General features: G+C 44.1%; 1 protein-coding gene across 1 annotated transcript; it reads right to left on the reverse strand.

Moving 5' to 3' along the window:
* Positions 1–18,465: 18,465 nt before the first annotated feature.
* On the reverse strand, positions 18,466–20,500 carry LOC125526985 (putative FBD-associated F-box protein At5g44940). The gene is made up of 4 exons (XM_087538882.1): positions 20,193–20,500; positions 19,221–20,046; positions 19,022–19,168; positions 18,466–18,891 (listed from the first exon to the last, which is right to left on the reverse strand). Exons 1-4 carry the CDS (start codon positions 20,498–20,500, stop codon positions 18,466–18,468), a joined length of 1,707 nt encoding a protein of 568 aa, XP_087395008.1.
* Positions 20,501–23,114: the final 2,614 nt, after the last annotated feature.

Below are 23,114 nucleotides of genomic sequence, written 5' to 3' on the forward strand. Positions count from 1 at the left end.
ACACGTACAGCCCGGGGACGTCTCCTCCTTCTTGATCCAGCAAGGGGAGAGGAGAGGTTGAGGGAGAACTCCGGCAGCACGACGGCGTGGTGGTGGAGCTCGTGGTATTCCTGCAGGGCTTCGCCAAGCTCTACGGAGGAGAAGGAAGAGTTGGAGGAGGGAGGGGCTGCGCCAGGGAAGGGGTGCGGCTGCCCTCTATCTACCTCACTATATATAGGGGGAAGGGGGTGTGGAGGAGGCTCCCTAGGGTTCCCTAGGGGAGGGGTGGCGGCCACAGGGGAAACCCTAGATGGGTTTGGGCGCCCCCAACCCCTAGGAAACTTGCCCCCCAAGCCAGGAGGGGTGGCTGCCCTAGGGGAGGCGCCCCCACCTCTCCACCTTACGTGAGAGGGGTTGGGAGGGGCGCACAGCCCCTTAGTGGGCTGGTGTGCCCCCTCCACTTGGCCCATAAGGCCCCCCAACGCTTGTCGGGGCCTCCGAAACACCTTTCGGTCACGCTGGTCGTCACCCGGTACTCCCAGAACAATTCCGGAATCGAATACCCTTCGTTCAATATATCAGATCTTCACCTCTGGAACATTCCGGAGTTCCTCATCATGTCTGGGATATCATCCGGGACTCCGAACAACCTTCGGTAACCACATACTATTTCCCATAACAACTCTAGCGTCACCGAACCTTAAGTGTGTAGACCCTACGGGTTCGGGAACCATGCAGACATGACCGAGACAACCTCCGGCCAATAACCAATAGCGGGATCTGGATACCCATATTGGCTCCCACATGTTCCACGATGATCTCATCGGATGAACCACGATGTCGGGGATTCAATCAATCCCGTATACAATTCCCTTTGTCTATCGGTATGTTACTTGCCCAAGATTCGATCGTCGGTATCCCCATACCTCGTTCAATCTCGTTACCGGCAAGCCTCTTTACTCCTTCTGTAACGCATGATCCCGTGACCAACTCCAGAGTACACCCAAAGCATTCCTATGGTATCCGGGAGTTGCACAATCTCATGGTCTAAGGAAATGATACTTGACATTAGAAAAGCTCTTAGCAAACGAACTACACGGTCTTGTGCTATGCTTAGGATTGGGTCTTGTCCATCACATCATTCTCCTAATGATGTGATCCCGTTATCAATGACATCCAATGTCCATGGTCAGGAAACCATAACCATCTATTGATCAACGAGCTAGTAAACTAGAGGCTTACTAGGGACATGTTGTGGTCTATGTATTCACACATGTATTACGGTTTCCAGTTAATACAATTATAGCATGAACAATAGACAATTATCATGAACAAGGAAATACAATAATAACCATTTTATTATTGCCTCTAGGGCATATTTCCAACAGGGGGCACCGCACACGGCTAAGAGATCAAGAGATCAATTGTTGTGTCTTTGGGGTGCCCCCTACCCCCGTATATAAAGGAGTGGAGGAGGGGGAGGGCCGACCTCTCTATGGCGCGCCCTAGGGGAGTCCTACTCCCACCGGGAGTAGGATTCCCCCTTTCCTAGTAGAACTAGGAGCCCTTCCATATAGTAGGAGTTGGAGGGAAGGAAAGGGAAGGGAAAAGGAGAAGGAAGGAAGGGGGCGCCCCCCTTCCCTAGTCCAATTCGTACCAGCCCATGGGGAGGGCTGCAGCCACCCTTTGAGGCCTTTCTCTCCTTTTCCATATGGCCCATTAAGGCCCAATACGAATTCCCGTAACTCCCCGGTACTCCCAAAAATACCCGAATCACTCGGAACCTTTCCGATATCCGAATATAGTCGTCCAATATATCGATCTTTACGTCTCGACCATTTTGAGACTCCTCGTCATGTCCCCGATCTCATCCGGGACTCCGAACTCCTTCGGTACATCAAAACACATAAACTCATAATATAACCGTCATCGAACTTTAAGCATGCGGACCCTACGGGTTCGAGAACTATGTAGACATGACGGAGACACTCTCCTGTCAATAACCAATAGCGGAACCTGGATGCTCATATTGGCTCCTACATATTCTACGAAGATCTTTATCTGTCAAACCGCATAACAACATACGTTGTTCCCTTTGTCATCGGTATGTTACTTGCCCGAGATTCGATCGTCGGTATCTCAATACCTAGTTCAATCTCGTTACCGGAAAGTCTCTTTACTCGTTCCGTAACACATCATCCCGCAACTAACTCATTAGTTGCAATGCTTGCAAGGCTTATAGTGATGTGCATTACCGAGTGGGCCCAGAGATATCTCTCCGACAATCGGATTGACAAATCCTAATCTCGAAATACGCCAACCCAACAAGTACCTTCGCAGACACCTGTAGAGCACCTTTATAATCACTCAGTTACGTTGTGACATTTGGTAGCACACAAAGTGTTCCTCTGGTAAACGGGAGTTGCATAATCTCATAGTCATAGGAACATGTATAAGTCATGAAGAAAGCAATAGCAACAAACTAAACGATCAAGTGCTATGCTAACGGAATGGGTCAAGTCGATCACATCATTCTCTAATGATGTGACCCCGTTAATCAAATGACGACTCATGTCTATGGCTAGGAAACATAACCATCTTTGATTCAATGAGCTAGTCAAGTAGAGGCATACTAGTGACATACTGTTTGTCTATGTATTCACACATGTATTATGTTTTCGGTTAATACAATTCTAGCATGAATAATAAACATTTATCATGATATAAGTAAATAAATAATAACTTTATTATTGCCTCTAGGGCATATTTCCTTCAGTCTCCCACTTGCACTAGAGTCAATAATCTAGTTCACATCGCCATGTGATTTAACATCAATAGTTCACATTACCATGTGATTAACACCCATAGTTCACATCGTCATGTGAACAACACCGAAAGGGTTTACTAGAGTCAATAATCTAGTTCACATCGCTATGTGACTAATACCCAAAGAGTACTAAGGTGTGATCATGTTTTGCTTGTGAGGGAAGTTTAGTCAACGGGTCTGCCACATTCAGATCCGTATGTATTTTGCAAATTTCTATGTCAACAATGCTCTGCACGGAGCTACTCTAGCTAATTTCCCCCACTTTAAATATGTATCCAGATTGAGACTTTGAGTCATCTGGATCAGTGTCAAAACTTGCATTGACGTAACCCTTTATGACGAACCTTTTGTCACCTCCATAATCGAGAAGCATATCCTTATTCCACTAAGGATAATTTTGACCAATGTCCAGTGATCTACTCCTAGATCACTATTGTACTCCCTTGCCAAACTCAGGGCAGGGTATACAATAGGTCTGGTACACAGCATGGCATACTTTATAGAACCTATGGATGAGGCATAGGGAATGACTTTCATTCTCTTTCTATCTTCTGCCGTGGTCGGGCTTTGAGTCTTACTCAATTTCGAACCTTGTAACACAGGCAAGAACTCTTTCTTTGACTGTTCCATTTTGAACTACTTCAAAATCTTGTCAAGGTATGTACTCATTGAAAAAACTTATCAAGCGTCTTGATCTATCTCTATAGATCTTGATGCTCAATATGTAAGCAGCTTCACCGAGGTCTTTCTTTGAAAAACTCCTTTCAAACACTCTTTTATGCTTTGCAGAATAATTCTACATTATTTCCGATCAACAATATGTCGTTTACATATACTTATCAGAAATGTTGTAGTGCTCCCACTCACTTTCTTGTAAATACAGGCTTCACCGCAAGTCCAACTCTAAGATGCTTGCACCAGTCCATAGATGGATTGCTGGAGCTTGCATATTTTGTTAGCACCTTTAGGATTGACAAAACCTTCTGGTTGCATCATATAAAACTCTTCTTTAATAAATCCATTAAGGAATGCAGTTTTGTTTATCCATTTGCCAAATTTCATAAAATGTGGCAATTGCTAACATGATTCGGACAGACTTAAGCATAGATACGAGTGAGAAACTCTCGTCGTAGTCAACACCTTGAACTTGTCGAAAACCTTTTGCGACAATTCTAACTTTGTAGATAGTAACACTACTATCAGCGTCCGTCTTCCTCTTGAAGATCCATTTAATCTCAATGGCTCGCCGATCTTTGGGCAAGTCAATCAAAGTCCATACTTTGTTCTTATACATGGATCTCATCTCAGATTTCATGGCCTCAAGCCATTTCGCGGAATCTGGGCTCATCATCGCTTCCTCATAGTTCGTAGGCTCGTCATGGTCAAGTAACATGACCTCCAGAACAGGATTACCGTACCACTCTGGTGCGGATCTCACTCTGGTTTACCTACGAGGTTCGGTAGTAACTTGATCTGAAGTTACATGATCATCATCATTAGCTTCCTCACTAATTGGTGTAGTAGTCACAGGAATAGATTTCTGTGATGAACTACTTTCCAATAAGGGAGCAGGTACAGTTACCTCATCAAGTTCTACTTTCCTCCCACTCACTTCTTTCGAGAGAAACTCCTTCTCTAGAAAGGATCCATTCTCAGCAATGAATAACTTGCCTTCGGATCTGTGATAGAAGGTGTACCCAACATTTTCTTTTGGGTATCATATGAAGACGCACTTCTCCGATTTGGGTTTGAGCTTATCAGGTTGAAACTTTTTCACATAAGCATTGCAACCTCAAACTTTAAGAAACGATAGCTTAGGTTTCTTGCCAAACCATAGTTCATATGGTGTCGTCTCAACGGATTTAGATGGTGCCCTATTTAACCTGAATGTAGCTGTCTCTAATGCATAACCCCAAAACGATAGTGGTAAATTGGTAAGAGACATCATAGATCGCACCATATCTAATAAAGTATGGTTACAACGTTCGGACACACCATTACACCGTGGTGTTCCAGGTGGCGTGAGTAGTGAAACTATTTCACATTGTTTTAACTGAAGGCCAAACTCGTAACTCAAATATTTTACTTTTGCGATCATATCGCAGAAATATTTCAAGTATATATACTCATATTTGCTCAAACCATCTATGAAGATCAGAAAATAATGATACCTGCCGCGAGCCTCAATATTCATCGGACCACATACGTCAGTATGTATGATTTAAAACAAATCTGTTGCTCGCTCCATTGTTCCGGAGAACGGAGTCTTAGTCATCTTGCCCATGAGGCATGGTTCGCAAGCATCAACTGATTCATAATCAAGTGATTCCAAAAGCCCATCAACATGGATTTTCTTCATGCGCTTTACACCAATATAACCTAAACGGCAGTGCCACAAATAGGTTGCACTATCATTATTAACTTTGCATCTTTTGGCTTCAATATTATGAAAATGTGTATCACCACGATCGAGATCCAACAAACCATTTTCATTGGGTGTATGACCATAGAAGGTTTTATTCATGTAAACAGAACAACAATTATTCTCTAACTTAAATGAATAACCGTATTGCAATAAACATGATCAAATCATATTCATGCTCAACGCAAACACCAAATAACACTTATTTAGGTTCAACACTAATCCCGAAAGTATAGGGAGTGTGCGATGATGATCATATCAATCTTGGAACCACTTCCAACACACATCGTCACTTCACCCTTAACTAGTCTCTGTTCATTCTGCAACTCCCGTTTCGAGTTACTACTCTTAGCAACTGAACCAGTATCAAATACCGAGGGGTTGCTACGAACACTAGTAAAATACACATCAATAATCTGTATATCAAATATACCTTTGTTCACTTTGCCATCCTTCTTATCCGCCAAATACTTGGGGCAGTTCCGCTTCCAGTGACCAGTCCCTTTGCAGTAGAAGCACTTAGTCTCAGGCTTAGGACCAGACTTGGGCTTCTTCACTTGAGCAGCAACTTGCTTGCCGTTCTTCTTGAAGTTCCCTTTCTTTCCATTTGCCCTTTTCTTGAAACTAGTGGTCTTGTTAATCATCAACACTTGATGCTCTTTCTTGATTTCTACCTTCATTGATTTCATCATCATGAGAAGCTCGGGAATCATTTACGTCATCCCTTGCATAGTATAGTTCATCACGAAGTTCTACTAACTTGGTGATGGTGACTAGAGAATTATGTCAATCACTATTTTATCTGGAAGATTAACTCCCACTTGATTCAAGCGATTTGTAGTACCCAGACAATCTGAGCACATGCTCATTGCTTGAGCTATTCTCCTCCATCTTTTAGCTATAGAACTTGTTGGAGACTTCATATCTCTCAACTTGGGTATTTGCTTGAAATATTAATTTCAACTCCTGGAACATCGCATATGGTCCATGACGTTCAAAACATCTTTGAAATCCCGATTCTAAGCTATTAAGCATGGTGCACTAAACTATCAAGTAGTCATCATATTCAGCTAGCCAAACGTTCATAACTTCTGCATCTGCTCCTGCAATACGCCAGTCACCTAGCGGTGCATCAAGGACATAATTCTTCTATGCAGCAATGAGGATAAACCTCAGATCACGGACCAAGTCCGCATCATTGCTACTATCATCTTTCAACTTAGTTTTCTCTAGGAACACATATAAAACATAGGGAAGCAATAACGCGAGCTATTGATCTACAACATAGATATGCAAATATTATCAGGACTAAGTTCATGATAAATTAAAGTTCAATTAATCATATTACTTAAGAACTCCCACTTAGATAGATAGACATCCCTCTAATCATCTAAGTGATCATGTGATCCATATCAACTAAACCATAACCGATCATCACGTGAAATGGAGTAGCTTTCAATGGTGAACATCATTATGTTGATCATATCTACTATATGATTCACGCTCGACCTTTCGGTCTCCAGTGTTCCGAGGCCATATCTGCATATGCTAGGCTCGTCAAGTTTAATCCGAGTATTTCTGCGTGTGCAAAACTGGCTTGCACCCGTTGTAGATGGACGTAGAGCTTATCACACCCGATCATCACGTGGTGTCTGGGCACGACGAACTTTGGCAACGGTGCATACTCAGGTAGTTTTATCTTGAAATTTAGTGAGAGATCATCTTATAATGCTACTGTCATAACTAACCAAAGTAAGATGTATAAAAGATAAACATCACATGCAATCAAAATATGTGACATGATATGGCCATCATCATCTTGTGCCTTTGATCTCCATCTCCAAAACATCGTCATGATTTCCATCGTCATCGGCATGACACCATGATCTCCATCATCTTGATTTATATCAATGTGTCGTCACATGGTCGTCTCGCCAACTATTGCTCTTGCAACTATTGCTATCGCATAGCGATAATTGTAAAGCAATTATTTGGCGCTTGCATCTTATGCAATAAAGAGACAACCATAAGGCTTCTGCCAGTTGCCGATAACTTCAACAAAACATGATCATCTTATACAACAACTTATATCTCATCACGTCTTGACCATATCACAACATGCCCTGCAAAAACAAGTTAGACGTCCTCTACTTTGTTGTTGCAAGTTTTACGTGGCTGCTACGGGCTTAGCAAGAACCGTTCTTACCTACGCATCAAAACCACAACGATAGTTTGTCAAGTTGATGTTGTTTTAACCTTCGCAAGGACCGGGCGTAGCCACACTTGGTTCAACTAAAGTTGGAGAAACTGACACCCGCCAGCCACCTGTGTGCAAAGCACGTCGGTAGAACCAATCTCGCGTAAGCGTACGCGTAATGTCGGTCCGGGCCGCTTCATCCAACGATACCGCTGAACCAAAGTATGATAAGCTGGTAAGCAGTATGACTTATATCGCCCACAACTCACTTGTGTTCTACTCGTGCATATGACATCTACGCATAAAACCAGGCTCGGATGCCACTGTTGGGGAACGTAGTAATTTCAAAAAAATTCCTACGCACACACAAGATCATGGTGATGCATAGCAACGAGAGGGGAGAGTGTTGTCCACGTACCCTCGTAGACCGAAAGCGGAAGCGTTAGCACAACGCGGTTGATGTAGTCGTACGTCTTCACGATCCGACCGATCAAGTACCGAACGCACGGCACCTCCGAGTTCTGCACACGTTGAACTCGATGATGTCCCTCGAACTCCGATCCAGCCGAGCTTTGAGGGAGAGTTCCGTCAGCACGACGGCGTGGTGACGATGATGATGTTCTACTGATCGAGGTGCATTATGGTGGAGGGGGGCACCGCACACGGCTAAGAGATCAGGAGATCAATTGTTGTGTCTTTGGGGTGCCCCCTGCCCCCGTATATAAAGGAGTGGAGGAGGGGGAGGGCCGGCCCTCTCTATGGCGCGCCCTAGGGGAGTCCTACTCCCACCGGGAGTAGGATTCCCCCTTTCCTAGTAGAACTAGGAGCCCTTTCATGTAGTAGGAGTTGGAGGGAAGGGAAGGGAAGGGAAAAGGAGAAGGAAGGAAGGGGGCGCCCCCCTTCCCTAGTCCAATTCGGACTAGCCCATGGGGAGGGGTGCGTCCACCCTTTGAGGCCTTTCTCTCCTTTCCCGTATGGCTCATTAAGGCCCAATATGAATTCCCGTAACTCCCCGGTACTCCCAAAAATACCCGAATCACTCGGAACCTTTCCGATGTACGAATATAGTCATCCAATATATCGATCTTTACGTCTCGACCATTTCGAGACTCCTCGTCATGTCCCCGATCTCATTCGGGACTCCGAACTCCTTCGGTACATCAAAACACATAAACTCATAATATAACCATCATCGAACTTTAAGCGTGCGGACCCTATGGGTTCGAGAACTGTGTAGACATGACTGAGACACTCTCCTGTCAATAACCAATAGCGGAATCTGGATGCTCATATTGGCTCCTACATATTCTACGAAGATCTTTATCGGTCAAACCGCATAACAACATACGTTGTTCCCTTTGTCATCGGTATGTTACTTGCCCGAGATTCGGTCGTCGGTATCTCAATACCTAGTTCAATCTCGTTACCGGCAAGTCTCTTTACTCGTTCCGTAACACATCATCCCGTAACTAACTCATTAGTTGCAATGCTTGCAAGGCTTATAGTGATGTGCATTACCGAGTGGGCCCAGAGATACCTCTCCGACAATCGGAGTGACAAATCCTAATCTCGAAATACGCCAACCCAACAAGTACCTTCGGAGACACCTGTAGAGCACCTTTATAATCACCCAGTTACGTTGTGACGTTTGATAGCACATAAAGTGTTCCTCTGGTAAACGGGAGTTGCATAATCTCATAGTCATAGGAACATGTATAAGTCATGAAGAAAGCAATAGCAAAAAACTAAATAATCAAAAGCTATGCTAACGGAATGGGTCAAGTCAATCACATCATTCTCTAATGATGTGACCCTGTTAATCAAATGACGACTCATGTCTATGGCTAGGAAACTTAACCATCTTTGATTCAACGAGCTAGTCATGTAGAGGCATACTAGTGACATACTGTTTGTCTATGTATTCGCACATGTATTATGTTTCCGGTTAATACAATTCTAGCATGAATAATAAACATTTATCATGATATAAGGAAATAAATAATAACTTTATTATTGCCTCTAGGGCATATTTCCTTCAGGGACTTGCCCCCCAAGTCAGGTGGGGCGCCCCCACCCCTAGGGTTTCCAACCCTAGGCGTAGGGGTAGGCCCATGGGGGGCGCACCAGCCCACCAGGGGCTGATTCCCCTCCCACTTCAGCCCATGGGGCCCTCCGGGATAGGTGACCCCACCCGGTGGTCCCGGTACAATACCGATTACCCCCGAAACTTTCCCGATGGCCGAAACTGGACTTCCTATATATATATCTTCACCTCCGGACCATTCCGGAACTCCTCATGAAGTCCGGGATCTCATCCAAGACTCCTAACAACTTTCGGGTTACCGCATACTAATATCTCTACAACCCTAGCGTCACCGAACCTTAAGTGTGTGGACCCTACGGGTTCAGGAGACATGCACACATGACCGAGATGACTCTCCGGTCAATAACCAACAGCGGGATCTGGATACCCATGTTGGCTCCCACATGCTCCACGATGATCTCATCGGATGAACCACGATGTCGAGGATTTAATCAATCCCGTATTCAATTCCCTTTGTCAATCGGTACGATACTTGCCCGAGATTCGATCGTCGGTATCCCGAAACCTCATTCAATCTCGTTACCGGCAAGTCTCTTTACTCATTCTGTAACACATCATCTCGTGATCAACTCCTTGGTCACATTGTGCACATTATGATGATGTCCTACCGAGTGGGCCTAGAGATACTTCTCCGTTACACGGAGTGACAAATCCCAGTCTCGATTCGTGCCAACCCAACAGTCACTTTCGGAGATACCCGTAGTGCACCTTTATAGCCACCCAGTTACGTTGTGACGTTTGGTACACCCAAAGCATTCCTACGGTATCCGGGAGTTGCACAATCTCATGGTCTAAGGAAATGATACTTGACATTAGAAAAGCTTTAGCATACGAACTACACGATCATGTGCTAGGCTTAGGATTGGGTCTTGTCCATCACATCATTCTCCTAATGATGTGATCCCGTTATCAACGACATCCAATGTCCATGGTCAGGAAACCGTAACCATCTATTGATCAACGAGCTAGTCAACTAGAGGCTTACTAGGGACATGGTGTTGTCTATGTATCCACACATGTATCTGAGTTGCCTATCAATACAATTCTAGCATGGATAATAAACGATTATCATGAACAAGGAAATATAATAATAACTAATTTATTATTGCCTCTAGGGCATATTTCCAACAGGTAGTACCATATGATTTTTGACTATTTTGAGCCATAGAGTGACTTCTGAAGTTTTACACAAAAACATGTCGCGATTTGTCTTTGGATTCGGAATTGTAAGCCCTTCAGGGACTTTAATATAGGTATCCGAAATGAGTGATCCATATGAGTATGTAGTCACTGCATCCATTAACTGCATAGATATTGTTATTTTTTTATTGCCAATGATATTTAATATCGAAACATAATTCCACTCATACCAAGAGAGTATGTTACATCATAATTGATGTCGGGTCTCTGCGTCAACCCTTTGCTACAAGCCTCGCTTTCTCACCACCTCATTGACTTTGTCTATGAGTGAGAAGTTTTTAATATTTCATACGGAAGATACTTATGAGGAGTAGATATTACTGCGGTAAATACCACTCATTTGTTGAGCGAGTGCTATTCTTCATTACTTGCTTCCTTTTATGTGAACCAATATGAGTGCAAGAGGCACTCTACCATGGATTTTGGTTCTGGGCCGAAAAGGTTTTAGCAAATTGAGAAGAAATATATGTCGACAAATGTAGTCTTTAGTTTATATGATCCTGGTGGAATCATTGAAGTTTGTGGATAAAATATTCATTCCTTTTTAACTCCTTGTGGTTTCCTACAACAAATGGAGTCAAGGTGTTTTGATGTCCCGACACCATAACATTTGTGCACATTTATGTCGGGCTTTGGATGATGAGCATCCAGTGAGGTGTCTTTCAACTTGATGTTGAATTACATTTACTGGTTGAGGATTTGATTTCCTCTATTTCCGCGAAAGCATATGAGAAGTTATATCTCGCCTTCTCAAATCCCCCCCCTCTTGCTCTCATTTAGGGAGAAGAGTGGTTTATCAGGTACCTCCACTCTTTTTGATACTTTACTGCAGGAATATAGAATTCAGTGACACCTTGGCATCAGTAAATGTATGTGGCAGATTTGCAATGTGTTGCAAATTTATGATTATCTAAACTTCTAGTTCATATTCTTTGAGTACGTGGATATAAGGATAGAATGTCAATAACATTTCTAATTTATTTCTCGGCATTCTTTGTGGTACTTATCTCCCCATAATGCCGAAAAATATCCTTATTGCTAATGCAATTAGCATACGGGCTATGAATAATTTTGATTGACGGATAAATCATTATTCCTCACATAGATCCCTAATTTTCGTGAGTGCCCATTGATGTACGTTGGAGTGGTGATATCGGTATGTAACTGAATTATCGCAGATAAGAAATACTTTGTTGATTTCCACGTAGTAACTACAAGGGGAAAGTAGTATGATATGCAGTTGGTATGATTTAGATCATACTTACGGTGTGTAAGGCCGTATGTGTCCAGCAAGAGGCTGGTAAATTTACAATTCTTTAAAAGTGTTCATGTAGTTCATTTAACCCTCTTTGATAAGAAATTTAGCTAAACCATTCTGGGTATGTACATAAAGTACTTAATGCAAAAAAAAGCTCATTGAATGAGTTCAACAACATTGTTCACTCGAATGGGTTTATAGATCCTGTTTTCAGGATAATTTGCTCTTACTTTGATAAGTTGAGCAAATTATTTAGTAAGATCATGCATGGTTGTGTGTGATAAGAGACACACTTAAAAACATTTTATGAATGTGTATATGAGTACCATGAAGTATCTAAATTACCCCAGATAATGGTTAAGCAATCCAGACATATCTTTGAATGTGTTCAAGGAAGGATAAGTGTCCTGCTTAGAATTTTAAGGTGAGAGTGCCTTAAAACTTATTTCCCCTATGGCACATGCGGTGCACATAAAATCTGATGATTTGGGAAAATATGTGACTTGATAAGTTGTGACCAACATGATTGCCAATAATTTCTAATCATCCCAAAACCAGGATGGTTAAGGCTACCAAGCCAAATATTTAATTTATTAAGATCTAGAAAATTATTGTGTATGCAAAAATATTGAGTATGACTTGATTCATACATTCAAAATTTATCAAATATCATGTCCGAGAAATAAGATATTGGACATCGCACTACTTGTAGTACAACGAGTATATGTTAATAATATTTTGGGATAATTACGAGATTGCATGAGGTCTCCAATATTATTGAAAAAATTATTATGCAAACTTCTCATCGTTGCAATGGAATTCACCATCCTTTTATTGCACTAGATTTTTGGGTTCTCACCTTCTGATGAAGATTTGAGAACAATCATTTACCAGAATATTTTCTGGTTGTAAGTTTGCAAATTTTAAAATTTATCCCAAATATGTGGTGTGGTTTGATTATGTATTTGAGGGTTTGGTAATCATAGGTATAATGTTTGTATAACCACACATTTGACAAACTTGAGAGTTGTCTTTGTGATCGTTTGAAAACGATATATTCCCTATTAAGAGGTAATTTTGTCTTTTAGCCTACGCTTTACTTTGAATTCCTCGTGGTTAATTTTTGAGACCACTGACTTGCATAGTATTCTCAGTACTAGCAAATATTTCAAATAATGGTATATCACCTGTTGGGTGGATCTGATGATTTTAAGAAATTCTATATTTCTTCATCATGGAAATTTGTAGTGCCATCATAAGAGGATGTAAAGTGTATTAAACACATATGAAAATATTGATCACGAGATCTCAACTTGAGGTTGATTAAGTGACAGAATTGTGAGCCGCGATGACTTGAAGTCTTGAAAAACAAACGGGTAATCATTCGCGATGTGCTCAAGGCATCATGTTTATATTAAGGGAAATATTCAGGGTGAATAAAAAGTCATCCATTATGTACTTAGTTTGAGAACTAAGTGAAGTTGGGACACATAAAATGCATATGAGTGTTGCAACTTTAGAGTCACCGCATTGCATGTATGACATTTGTTAGTCACTGTGAAAGTATAACCATAATGTGATGTGGACATTGCAAAAGTGTTGAGACACTCAATCGTTGCCATAATTATGCAATCCATCTTGATGGATGGACAACACTATAATTATAAATAGTGACATAGGCTTCACTGCCATGTATTTTACCAATGTAATAGATGGTAATCACTGGTATATGCAAATATTTGCATAGTTTTCTGTGACATATTCAAGCAAAATGAGGCTTGAATAGTTGATATTAGCACACAATACCATTTCGGTATATAGCGAGTGTGCAAGAACTATATTTACTATGAGAGCAAATCATTTTAGTGAACAACAACAAATGCTTATGAGGAGCAAATTGTATAAATGTAGCTGATGCTATCGGGGTCTTATGTGTATACCACAAATTATATAGATAACACTTTGAAGATAATCACCGAATGCGGTGTAGATCTTGCAGTAATAGAAAACATAGTCTGACTTTTGTCATTAGATGTTCATATCTCTATTACTTTATGTTATGCTATATTTAAGAAAATCACTTTGAAGCTAATCATCTACCAAAATGCAAATTGTGCAGTAGATGCCACCACTACCTTGTGATTCACAAATAAATACGGGTAATCATATTGAGTATGACACTTCATAATTCATCTTCGAATTACAATTAGATTTGCAAGAAAAAATATCAATTGCAAAATTATAGTTGTTCTCCTAAAACGTAGGAATGTTTGCGGCAAAGACATATATAATGTCTTAAATTCCAAAGGAATAAATGTACGCAAAAAAATACAAATTTCTTTTGCATTAGTATTACTGCGGTAATACATATAGATGCAAAATTTTAAAAAAACTGCATATTTATGTTATATATGAAGACATGAGGCTTCAAATAATATTTTGCATGATGTAAATGATACGTAATTATATTTTTTAATGCAATTTTGGAAGACATAAGAGTCTAGCCCGGGGCTTAAACATGCATAATTAAAACCAGATTGTTAAATTGGTTAAAACAATAAAGTCTGAGGGCTAAACTGCAATTTCCAAATGGCCTGATTGTCCAATGTCGTAAGCCAAAGGGCTATACTGCAAGGTTTTCTTAACCCGGGAACTAAATCAGAAATTATGTCTATATGCAGGATTGGTAATACCCAAATATATGCAGGATTACTATAGCACCGGAGACTGAATAAGCCTGATGGCTCAAGAGATAAATAAGGGCATTTCTGTTAATAAGGGCATGTACAATGGTGCTATCTTAGAAGTGTCACGTAGGATAAATGATGAGGTGGAGGAGAGAGAATACATAAGAGAAGGTTTATCTTCTCTTATTTAAGATAAGACAAGAGATGATCTCTTAGCATAAGGGCATGTACAATGGTGCTATCTTAGTAGTGCCACGTAGGATCAATGATGAGGTGAAGGAGAGAGAACTCATAAGAAAAGGCTTGTCTTCTCTTATTTAAGAGAAGACAAGAGATGATCTCTTAGCACAATATGTCTCACCACGTTTTTAGGAATTGCTAGTTATTGAATATAAGACTAAGAGATGACCTATTGTAGACTCTCTTTTTTGTTATCTCTAAATTACATGCAAAACTTAAGATAAGACTATCTTATCAACCATTGTACATGCCCTAATATGTCTCACCACATTTTTAGGAATTGCTAGTTATTGAAGATAAGGTTAAGAGATGATCCATTATAAACATTTTTCTTTGTCATCTCTAAATTACATGCAAAACTTAAGATAAAACTATCTTATCAACAATTGTACATGCCCTAATAAAACAGGAAAAACCAAACTGCAAACCTGCCGAAGGGATAAGTTTTTCCCCAATGCTTATCTTGTGCGTGAGTGTGTGGTGGCGTTGGAAAAACACCGCCGTTGTTCCTGCCAAGAGGACGCCTCGCCGACACGATCCATATGCCTGTTGTGTTCTTGTGTAGTCGCTCCGCGGGAGGCTGTGTCTCGGGTACGAGTCGGAGGACGCCGGGCGTCGAGCTACTATGTGTGCATCGCCATGTCGGGGCTGAGGGCCGCCGCGCGGGCTGGGTGCTGCCTTTGTGCCAGTGGGCTGAAGGGAAGAGCGCCGATACGGCCGAGCGTGTGAGACGCGCCGTACCGCCATGCTGTCGCTCGACGGCCTGAGCGCCTGATGGCGCCTTGCCTCCTGACGGATCGCCGGGGATAGTCGTGCCGTGCTACCGGCGAGCGTGGATCCTTGTTCGTGTAGTCGGCATTGCGCAGCCGCGTCTTGAAGATGTAGGTGTGATCCTGAGTGGTCGCTACTACTATCTTCTTCGTGTGCTCCTTCTTGCCGTTGACGGGTGGTAATCGAATTCTTGCTTCCGGCCAAAATCTCCTTCTTGCAAATTGATGCATGCGGACAAGGTATTGTATATTAGTATATTTGTTTAGCAAGAACAAACAATCAATGCATGAGGTCTTGATTGATCTGGATCAATTCTTCCTGTGCACGACGCATGCATCCACGACAGCCTGTGATCCTCGGCACCGAGCGACGTACGCGCGGATGATAATTGCTCTCCTCTTCGACTCTTCGTAGGATGGTTTCGCCAACCAGGGGAACGGCGCCATAGTCTTCACAATGAAGCGCGGTTCATTTTCTTGTGCCTTTCTCGCTCTCGGCAGAGCAAAGTGCATCATAACGTGTTTTGAGTAAAAAATAAAAAACGAGAGAGTTTGAATGAAAGGTGATCCATAAGTCTTTATTGATGATAGAAGTAAGGTATTTATACACAGGCGGAAGTACACATGGTGTTTGGCGATCAAGTAAACACATAGTTACTTGAGAGCCAAGGAATTACATAGTTGCCTTGAGAGCCAAGGAAGTACATGGTTGCTTGAGAACCAAGCAACCTATCTAACAATTAACTTAATCCTAATTAGCTTAGTTAATAAGCAACTATTCTATAATTAACACTGGGGATGAGCCGGTTATGTCAGTAGCGTCGTTATCTCAGTCCTGGCCACCTGGCACCTGACTGTGGGACCCAGAGGTCAGTTTTTTTGTCAAACGTCTCTAATTCAGTCATCAGTGTTTTTTGAAAACTGTCACCACAATGTTGGTGGTTTTTTTAAAAAAAAATGAATGATGGCGGTTTTCTGAATTAGGGTTCCCAATTGTGGTGGTTTTTTGCAATTTACTCCAAGAAACACTGATCATAGCAACAAGGTAATTACAGGAAATGGCTGAAATGACCCGGTGCCGCATCTAATGACCTATCACAAGCCTGAAGATGAGGCAACATTGTGCACTTGTTATTCTCTTGCTGCCTTTTTCGACCTGGATAGAAATAAAGATGAATTTTATTTGAGTTTTAGAAAGAGACATAGATGGACTTATTATAGGAGTGGTACCTTTTTCTTTCTGTTTACTCTTTAAGAATTTCCTTTGACTGGTTTCTTAAAACTAACAGCAGTTGCTGCCCTAATAAATGAGGAAGTTGATGTGGCTTACTGGATGTCATTTTTTTTGGTTGGGGGGGGGGGGGGGGGGTGGGGTTAGAACATTCCAACAGAACTGCAAAACTAGTTCAGTATGTAAGCAATTACTATATCACTGTACAAAGATCATCGTGTATGTTGTGTTTACTAGCGGCATACTGCATCCTTAGGAAAAGATTGATGATCCTATTACATATCTCGGCTTTATGTCGTCGATTTTTTGTTCAAAAGGACCACATACACTGGCGGCAGGCACTGGCGTCAGCCCCTGCCGCCACGGGTGCAGGCGGCAGCCCGAGCGTAACAGGTTTTTTCATCCACGCGCCGGATGCAACGAAACGGATCGAAATGGTGGGCCCTGCCGCCACACTGCGAGCGGCAGCTACTGCTGCTCCCAGCGCACCCAACAGGCCAGGTGAGCCCCGCAGCCACAGCCCGAGGCGGCAGCTGCGAGTGCGAGAGGCGCATTGAAGCTTTGGCTTCTGTCAGTGCATGCATGTGAATGGATGGAAGCCAAGCTGCATGCATGTGCCGCCACACGACGTTCAAGAACTGGAGTCAGCTCAAATGCACTGCAGCATCTGTCCATCCGCAATTTTAGACGAAGTGGAGTCAGCAGCTGCCGCCTCGGGCCGTGGCGGCTGGGCCCACCTGGCCTGTCGCAACGCGCGCAGCAGCAGTAGCTGCCGCCTGGCAGTGTGCCGGCAGGCCCATCACTTCCGTCCGTTCCGTTGTAGCATGCACGGGGATGGGAAAACCTTTGAAGCCCGGATTGCCGCCTGCTCCTGCGGCGGCTGGGCCTGCCGCCGGCCTATGTGGCGGCAGGAGACATGTGTTGGCTACCACACCTGCCGCCACGGTGCAGCCGGTCCTTTCTGTCAATTTGTTTTAGGGGTAGTCTTTTCTGGCAATTCCACTCGGTATGTGGTCCTTTTGAACAAAAAATTTATGTCGTCGGCGCTACATTGAGGATCTGTTCCAATGGATCAGTATTTGCTGACATCATACATATGTTAGCTTATTATGGGAAAGTGGGAATACTGGACTTCCAGACCATGGCGTACACTGCTTGAAGGATGACCAAACAGCAAAGAAACAAGGACAACCAACTAAACATATAACAGATTAAAACCAGAATCCAAGCCCAATAGAACAGAAAATAATATACTGAGAAACCCCTTCAAGCGCAATTCAACAGAAAATAGATTACATAGGTTTAGATTCGAAGCCTGAGCTTACACACCACCTTGTTTGTCCTCGCAAAATCCTGAGTGGGCCACAAAACATTCCGTCACCAAGTGAAGTAGAAGGCCAGGACAACATTATCGGGCTAGATACAAGAGCTTGGGCTTTGAAAAGAAGGCAAAGTCAAATTTCAAGATGGGCATCGACTACATCAGAGAAAGGCTTGGAGGCTTACTGGCTAGAACCACACGTTGGTGGTCTTGGCAGCCCAAGTTCTAACTAAATTTGGTATACACCATCTCCTAGACCCTTCTCTTCACACGTTGAGCATACACTGGAGGGCAAGTCAAAGGGGTCCTCCATTGACAAATCATGGGTATGCCCGTTGTGTGTGAAATCATCTTTAGTGCCACATCTCAGTTCAATTTGAGCATCTCGAGAAGCTCTACTGTTACATTGTAGGTTACGGAGTTGACTAGTACACCATCGGCGCTGGCGGTGGTAAGGCAACGTGATCTTCATTTCCTTTAGCCTTTTCGCATTCAGAACAAAGAACTTGGCAAAGTAAATAGATGAACTCTTGGTGCCGTCATAATTCTTCAACACCACTTTTTTTAGATGAAGCTCAAGACATTCAATTGGGTCCAGTGGGTCATACTTCCGAACATTATTCATAGCCCCCCGTGAGGGTATGAGTGGCTGGAACTGGAGATAGAGAGAACAAACAGTATAAAAAAAGTTGCCAGCATGTTAGCAATACAGTAATTGTCCAGATTTCATGCCAATCAACTGCTTATTTTGACATTTAAAGCAAGCAACTATGTTTCATACTCACAATGACATAAAGCCTCTCCAAGCAGGGGAAGCACTTGAGGAAGTTAACCACTGAATCCAGATTAGGGCCATCGGAGCAAAGAACCAAAATGCTCATGGTGTGCATTTTGGCTACTGCAGAATAAAGTGCAAATATAAGAATAATAGCCTGCACATAAGAATGTCCGAATGCAATTGATGAAGGTTGTTGCTAGTGCAACCTGAAAAAATGTACTTCCAAGGTGGAGTTCAGGTATGCCTTCAGACAGCGTACCCAATATCTTCAGTTTAGGTGCGCAGATTATCCGTATGCTCGCTCTGCAGCCCTTTGCATCAATTTGTAGCAATCTCTCAAGGCACGGGGCGTCCTCGATGACTAGCTCTTGCAAAATGATACCTCCAACCCCCAAGTCATCGCAAAAGCCTAAACTCTTAAGAGTTTGGGAGCTGATGCAGAGGCGACTAATGCCCCAGTTTTCCTTCAGCTCAAGGCTTTCCAAGGCAGGGCAGCCAGAGAGCATGCTCCGGAGAACGGCCTCCGAGATGGTGACCCTTTCCAGGGTCAGCTGCTTGAGGCACGGAAGCTTCAGGGACAGCTGCACAATAAAGTGGGGGAAAAGGGTGTCGTGGAATTTGGCCACGCGGTGAGTGGGAGAAAAGCGGAACACGGACAATGGCAGCGGGCCTAACTTCACCATGTTGTTGTCCCAAAAATTAACCCTGATGTAGGTGATCTCAAACTCCTGTAGGTTGCCCAGGGCTTGGGAACTAAGCCAGCCATTGATCTTGTCGTTGCTCCTAGCGATGCTGATGCAGACAGAGAAGCGCCGTGCGGGGCCAGGATGCTGAGAGAGGATCTTTGTAATCAAGTCCTTGTTCTTGGGTCCACAGTCCACCGCGAGGTTCATAGGAGCGGATCGCCAGAGCGGACGCCACCGGCGGGAGATGACCTGCGTGCGGGCACCTTCCTTGGTGGGGAGAAGAGACACGATGCTGCAAAGGACGATGTCGTGGAGGCAGCTGATGAGATCAGCGCTCCCCACATCAACTTCAGCAGTGAGATCGACGCTCCCCCATCACTATCACCAGTGAGATCGACGCTCCCCCCATCACTATCACCAGTGAGATCGACGCTCTCCCCATCATCATCATCATCATCATTGCTGAGATCGACGCTCCCCCCGTCAACATCATCGCAGTTGCCACTCCCCCGTGGATCTTGGTCGTCGACAAGATGGAACTTACGCTTTTTGGAAGATTGCATTGTCGTCGTCGCAGCAGCGAGAGAGACCGCCGCCTCCCCTGCAGCTGTCGCCACAGCCGCTGCCTCCTTCGCCTTTAACGCCGCAGTCGCAGCCTTCGCCGCCGCCTCCTTCGCAGTCGCCGCTGCTTCCATCGCAGTCGCCGCCGCCGCATCATTGGAAGCAACCGATGCCGCAGCAGCGGCAGCCAGCGCCGCCTCCTTGGCAGCCGCCACGGCAGCTGAGGCCGCGGCCTCCATGGCTGGCGGCTTGCTGAGACCTGTGCGGGAATGTTGGTGTGGTGGGGAAATGGGGAACGAATCGAGGGATTGGGAACCGAGGGTTTACTCTACTCAGCATCGTCCTGTTTAGCCAGGATCGATTGTCTCTACTATTAAAGGGGGATGTGCGGTCGTTGTGATGGTTCAACCAGCCCTTCCCTCGTAAACATCTCACCCGAAAAAATCGAAGCTCCTCGACTCCACCCCACCCCGTCACACGAAAGAAAAAAAACTTACGCACATCCCACGTCTCACGTCCCCTCGCTCTCGATCCTGCATGCTCTACGATCCACTCATCCCGCTTCCCACTTCTCCCAGAAACCACCCACCTCACCACGACCTCTCTCTCAGATGAGAACCGTCCTCTCTCTGTCTCTCATCGACATGGTCGTCAGGCTCTCCGTGATGCTGAAGCGGGGCGGCGCGCTCCGCTGCTCCAAGGACGGAGCCGCCATAACCAGCTCCGCGTCGTCGTCTCCTCTGCCGCCCGCACCCGCACACGGCACAGCCGGAAAAGGAGGGTGACGGTGTTGGCTCCTCTCGCCACAGCGCCCTGGCCTACTCCACTATAAGCCTCTAATGCTCCGTCGAGATCGGACGACGTGGGGCAGGCGCAACATCCCCCGAAGGGGAAGCCGAAGAATACAGGATTCGTCATCGCGTTCACCAAGGAAGTCAGCATCGCCATCCGCTGCTCCCCAATCTACCCGGCAAATCGACGTCTTTGGCGTACCCTTCTTCGGCTGCTTCCTCCACGAGGTTGGCCGACGGTGCACGCCGCTCTCCAGTCGCCAGGTTTCTTCCTACTGCACCCGCACCATGACGGTGTCGCCACCTCGCCAAGGCATGCCCTTGCCCTCCCCAGAATCAGCGTTGACTGCGAGGTGGCCGTCCACATCAGCACCGGCGCCGTTGTCATCGTGGACTCGCTCCCGACGGTGCGGATCACGGCTTGCACCTGTAGGATGTATAATGTACTGTCTTACAGTGCCCCATATTGTGCAAGCAGGATTTCAAGCGTACAACACACATCATCCCAGTGGCAACAACAGCGACGGGAGCGGCTGTTGGCCGGTGGATGGAATAGGAGACGAAGGAAGCAATGGATGATGGTGAGGTTGGAGCCCTTGGCGTGGATGTACATGTAGCCGTCGTGTGTGATGGAGCCATGGAGGAACAGGACGCCGGGTGGGGCTACGGGCGGCATGGGCACCGTCACGGTCACAGGCTCATAGCAGGCTCAGGTGAGTGATGCTACCCTCCAGCGTTTTTCATTCTCGCTGCTGCTTGTTGTGTTTTTCTCTTCTCTTTGTTTCTGCTTGTGTGACAAAACCCAAGAGAGGCCGCCTATACTATCATAATTCATAAGTTCAGAACTGACAGCGGCATCTAATATATCGATAGTTCGATACTGCTACTAAAGCACTCCAACTATTCAGTGGAAGAACAGACAGAAAGTTTGTTTTGATTATTTTTGCTTGATCTATTGGATTATATTAAGTTGTTCTTTTGCTTTTGCAATTTATTTCAGCTCTCTATTTGTGATGCCGCCGTCTGTTTGGCCTCAAACTGTTTGTAGCTAGGAATAGGATGCCACTCACTATGCCAAAAGAACCTGAACGTGTTTGCTCACTTCAGTCATCGTCTGGTCGTTGCGGTTCTTGCAATCAGCAGAAAATGCGTAGCAGTCGCACCCAAGTTTCCTTCCGGATAACCCAAACCCCGGCCACTGTCGTAGCAGCCGCACAAGGATTGCTATGTGATTCATTGCGTCATTTCCATGTTCCCAAAGACAAAGTATGGGTTGATTAAGTTGTTTGACGTTGGAATCGGCGAGGCTGGTCGTATTGGTGGTATCCTCCGATGCGCACGCCTCTGAACGTACGTCCATCGAGTAAGAACATTATTTCCTATGGGAGTCCTCACACAAGTATCACAATTCTATAACCCCTTTATTTCCTTCAACTAATTTGGCAATCACAATATTTATTCTGTTTTTCTAAGCTTCGTAATGTGTTGCCGCGTGAGTTTTTTTGTAATCTTAATAGTGTATACAATTGATTTTCCACACAGCAAGCTCCGATGAAACATGGAAAGCAGATACCAATTACTCTGAACTTTGCATATCAGAATCATATCAATTTTTCTAAAATGGATGTCCTATTCTATTCTCACAATGCATTTTCCAATGCCTTGCAGAAGGACTTAGCCCCTTGAAAGGCGATATTTTTGTCACTGTTGGGGGCCGGGGCGTAGCTTTGCACTGCCAATGTTACCGAGGTATCAACGACATCTCACATATGTCAACACTTCAATCCCTTAATTGTATAAAATGGAAGTGTATGCATATGTGGGGGGGGGGGGGGGGGGGGATAATGAAGGTTTTGTTTCACAAGATTTCAGGAGTATATTGTCAAGAAAAGTAACAAAACTGAGGTGATGGCAATGTTAAGGAACTTTGCAGCAATCTTGAATTGTACTCTTTGGCTTATGGCAATCATGAATTGTACTCTTTTCATTTGTGCTTCAACTTTGAGAAATAGAATAAGTAGGTCATATTTCTTTAACCTTTATATTATCTCATGTGTATTTA

The sequence above is a fragment of the Triticum urartu genome, chromosome 1A (assembly GCF_056163025.1).
Source record: "Triticum urartu cultivar PI428250 chromosome 1A, HENAU_Tu73, whole genome shotgun sequence".
Lineage (NCBI taxonomy): Eukaryota > Viridiplantae > Streptophyta > Magnoliopsida > Poales > Poaceae > Triticum > Triticum urartu.

Excerpts from the sequence above, each read along its gene's own strand:
- LOC125526985 (XM_087538882.1), bottom strand. The coding sequence starts at position 20,500 with ATGGAGGCCGCGGCCTCAGCTGCCGTGGCGGCTGCCAAGGAGGCGGCG. Across the intron at positions 20,047-20,192 it reads CGGGGGAGTGGCAACTGCGA|TGATGTGGGGAGCGCTGATC; the intron begins TGATGTTGACGG and ends CACTGCTGAAGT. Across the intron at positions 18,892-19,021 it reads TGGAGAGGCTTTATGTCATT|TTCCAGCCACTCATACCCTC; the intron begins GTGAGTATGAAA and ends CTCTATCTCCAG.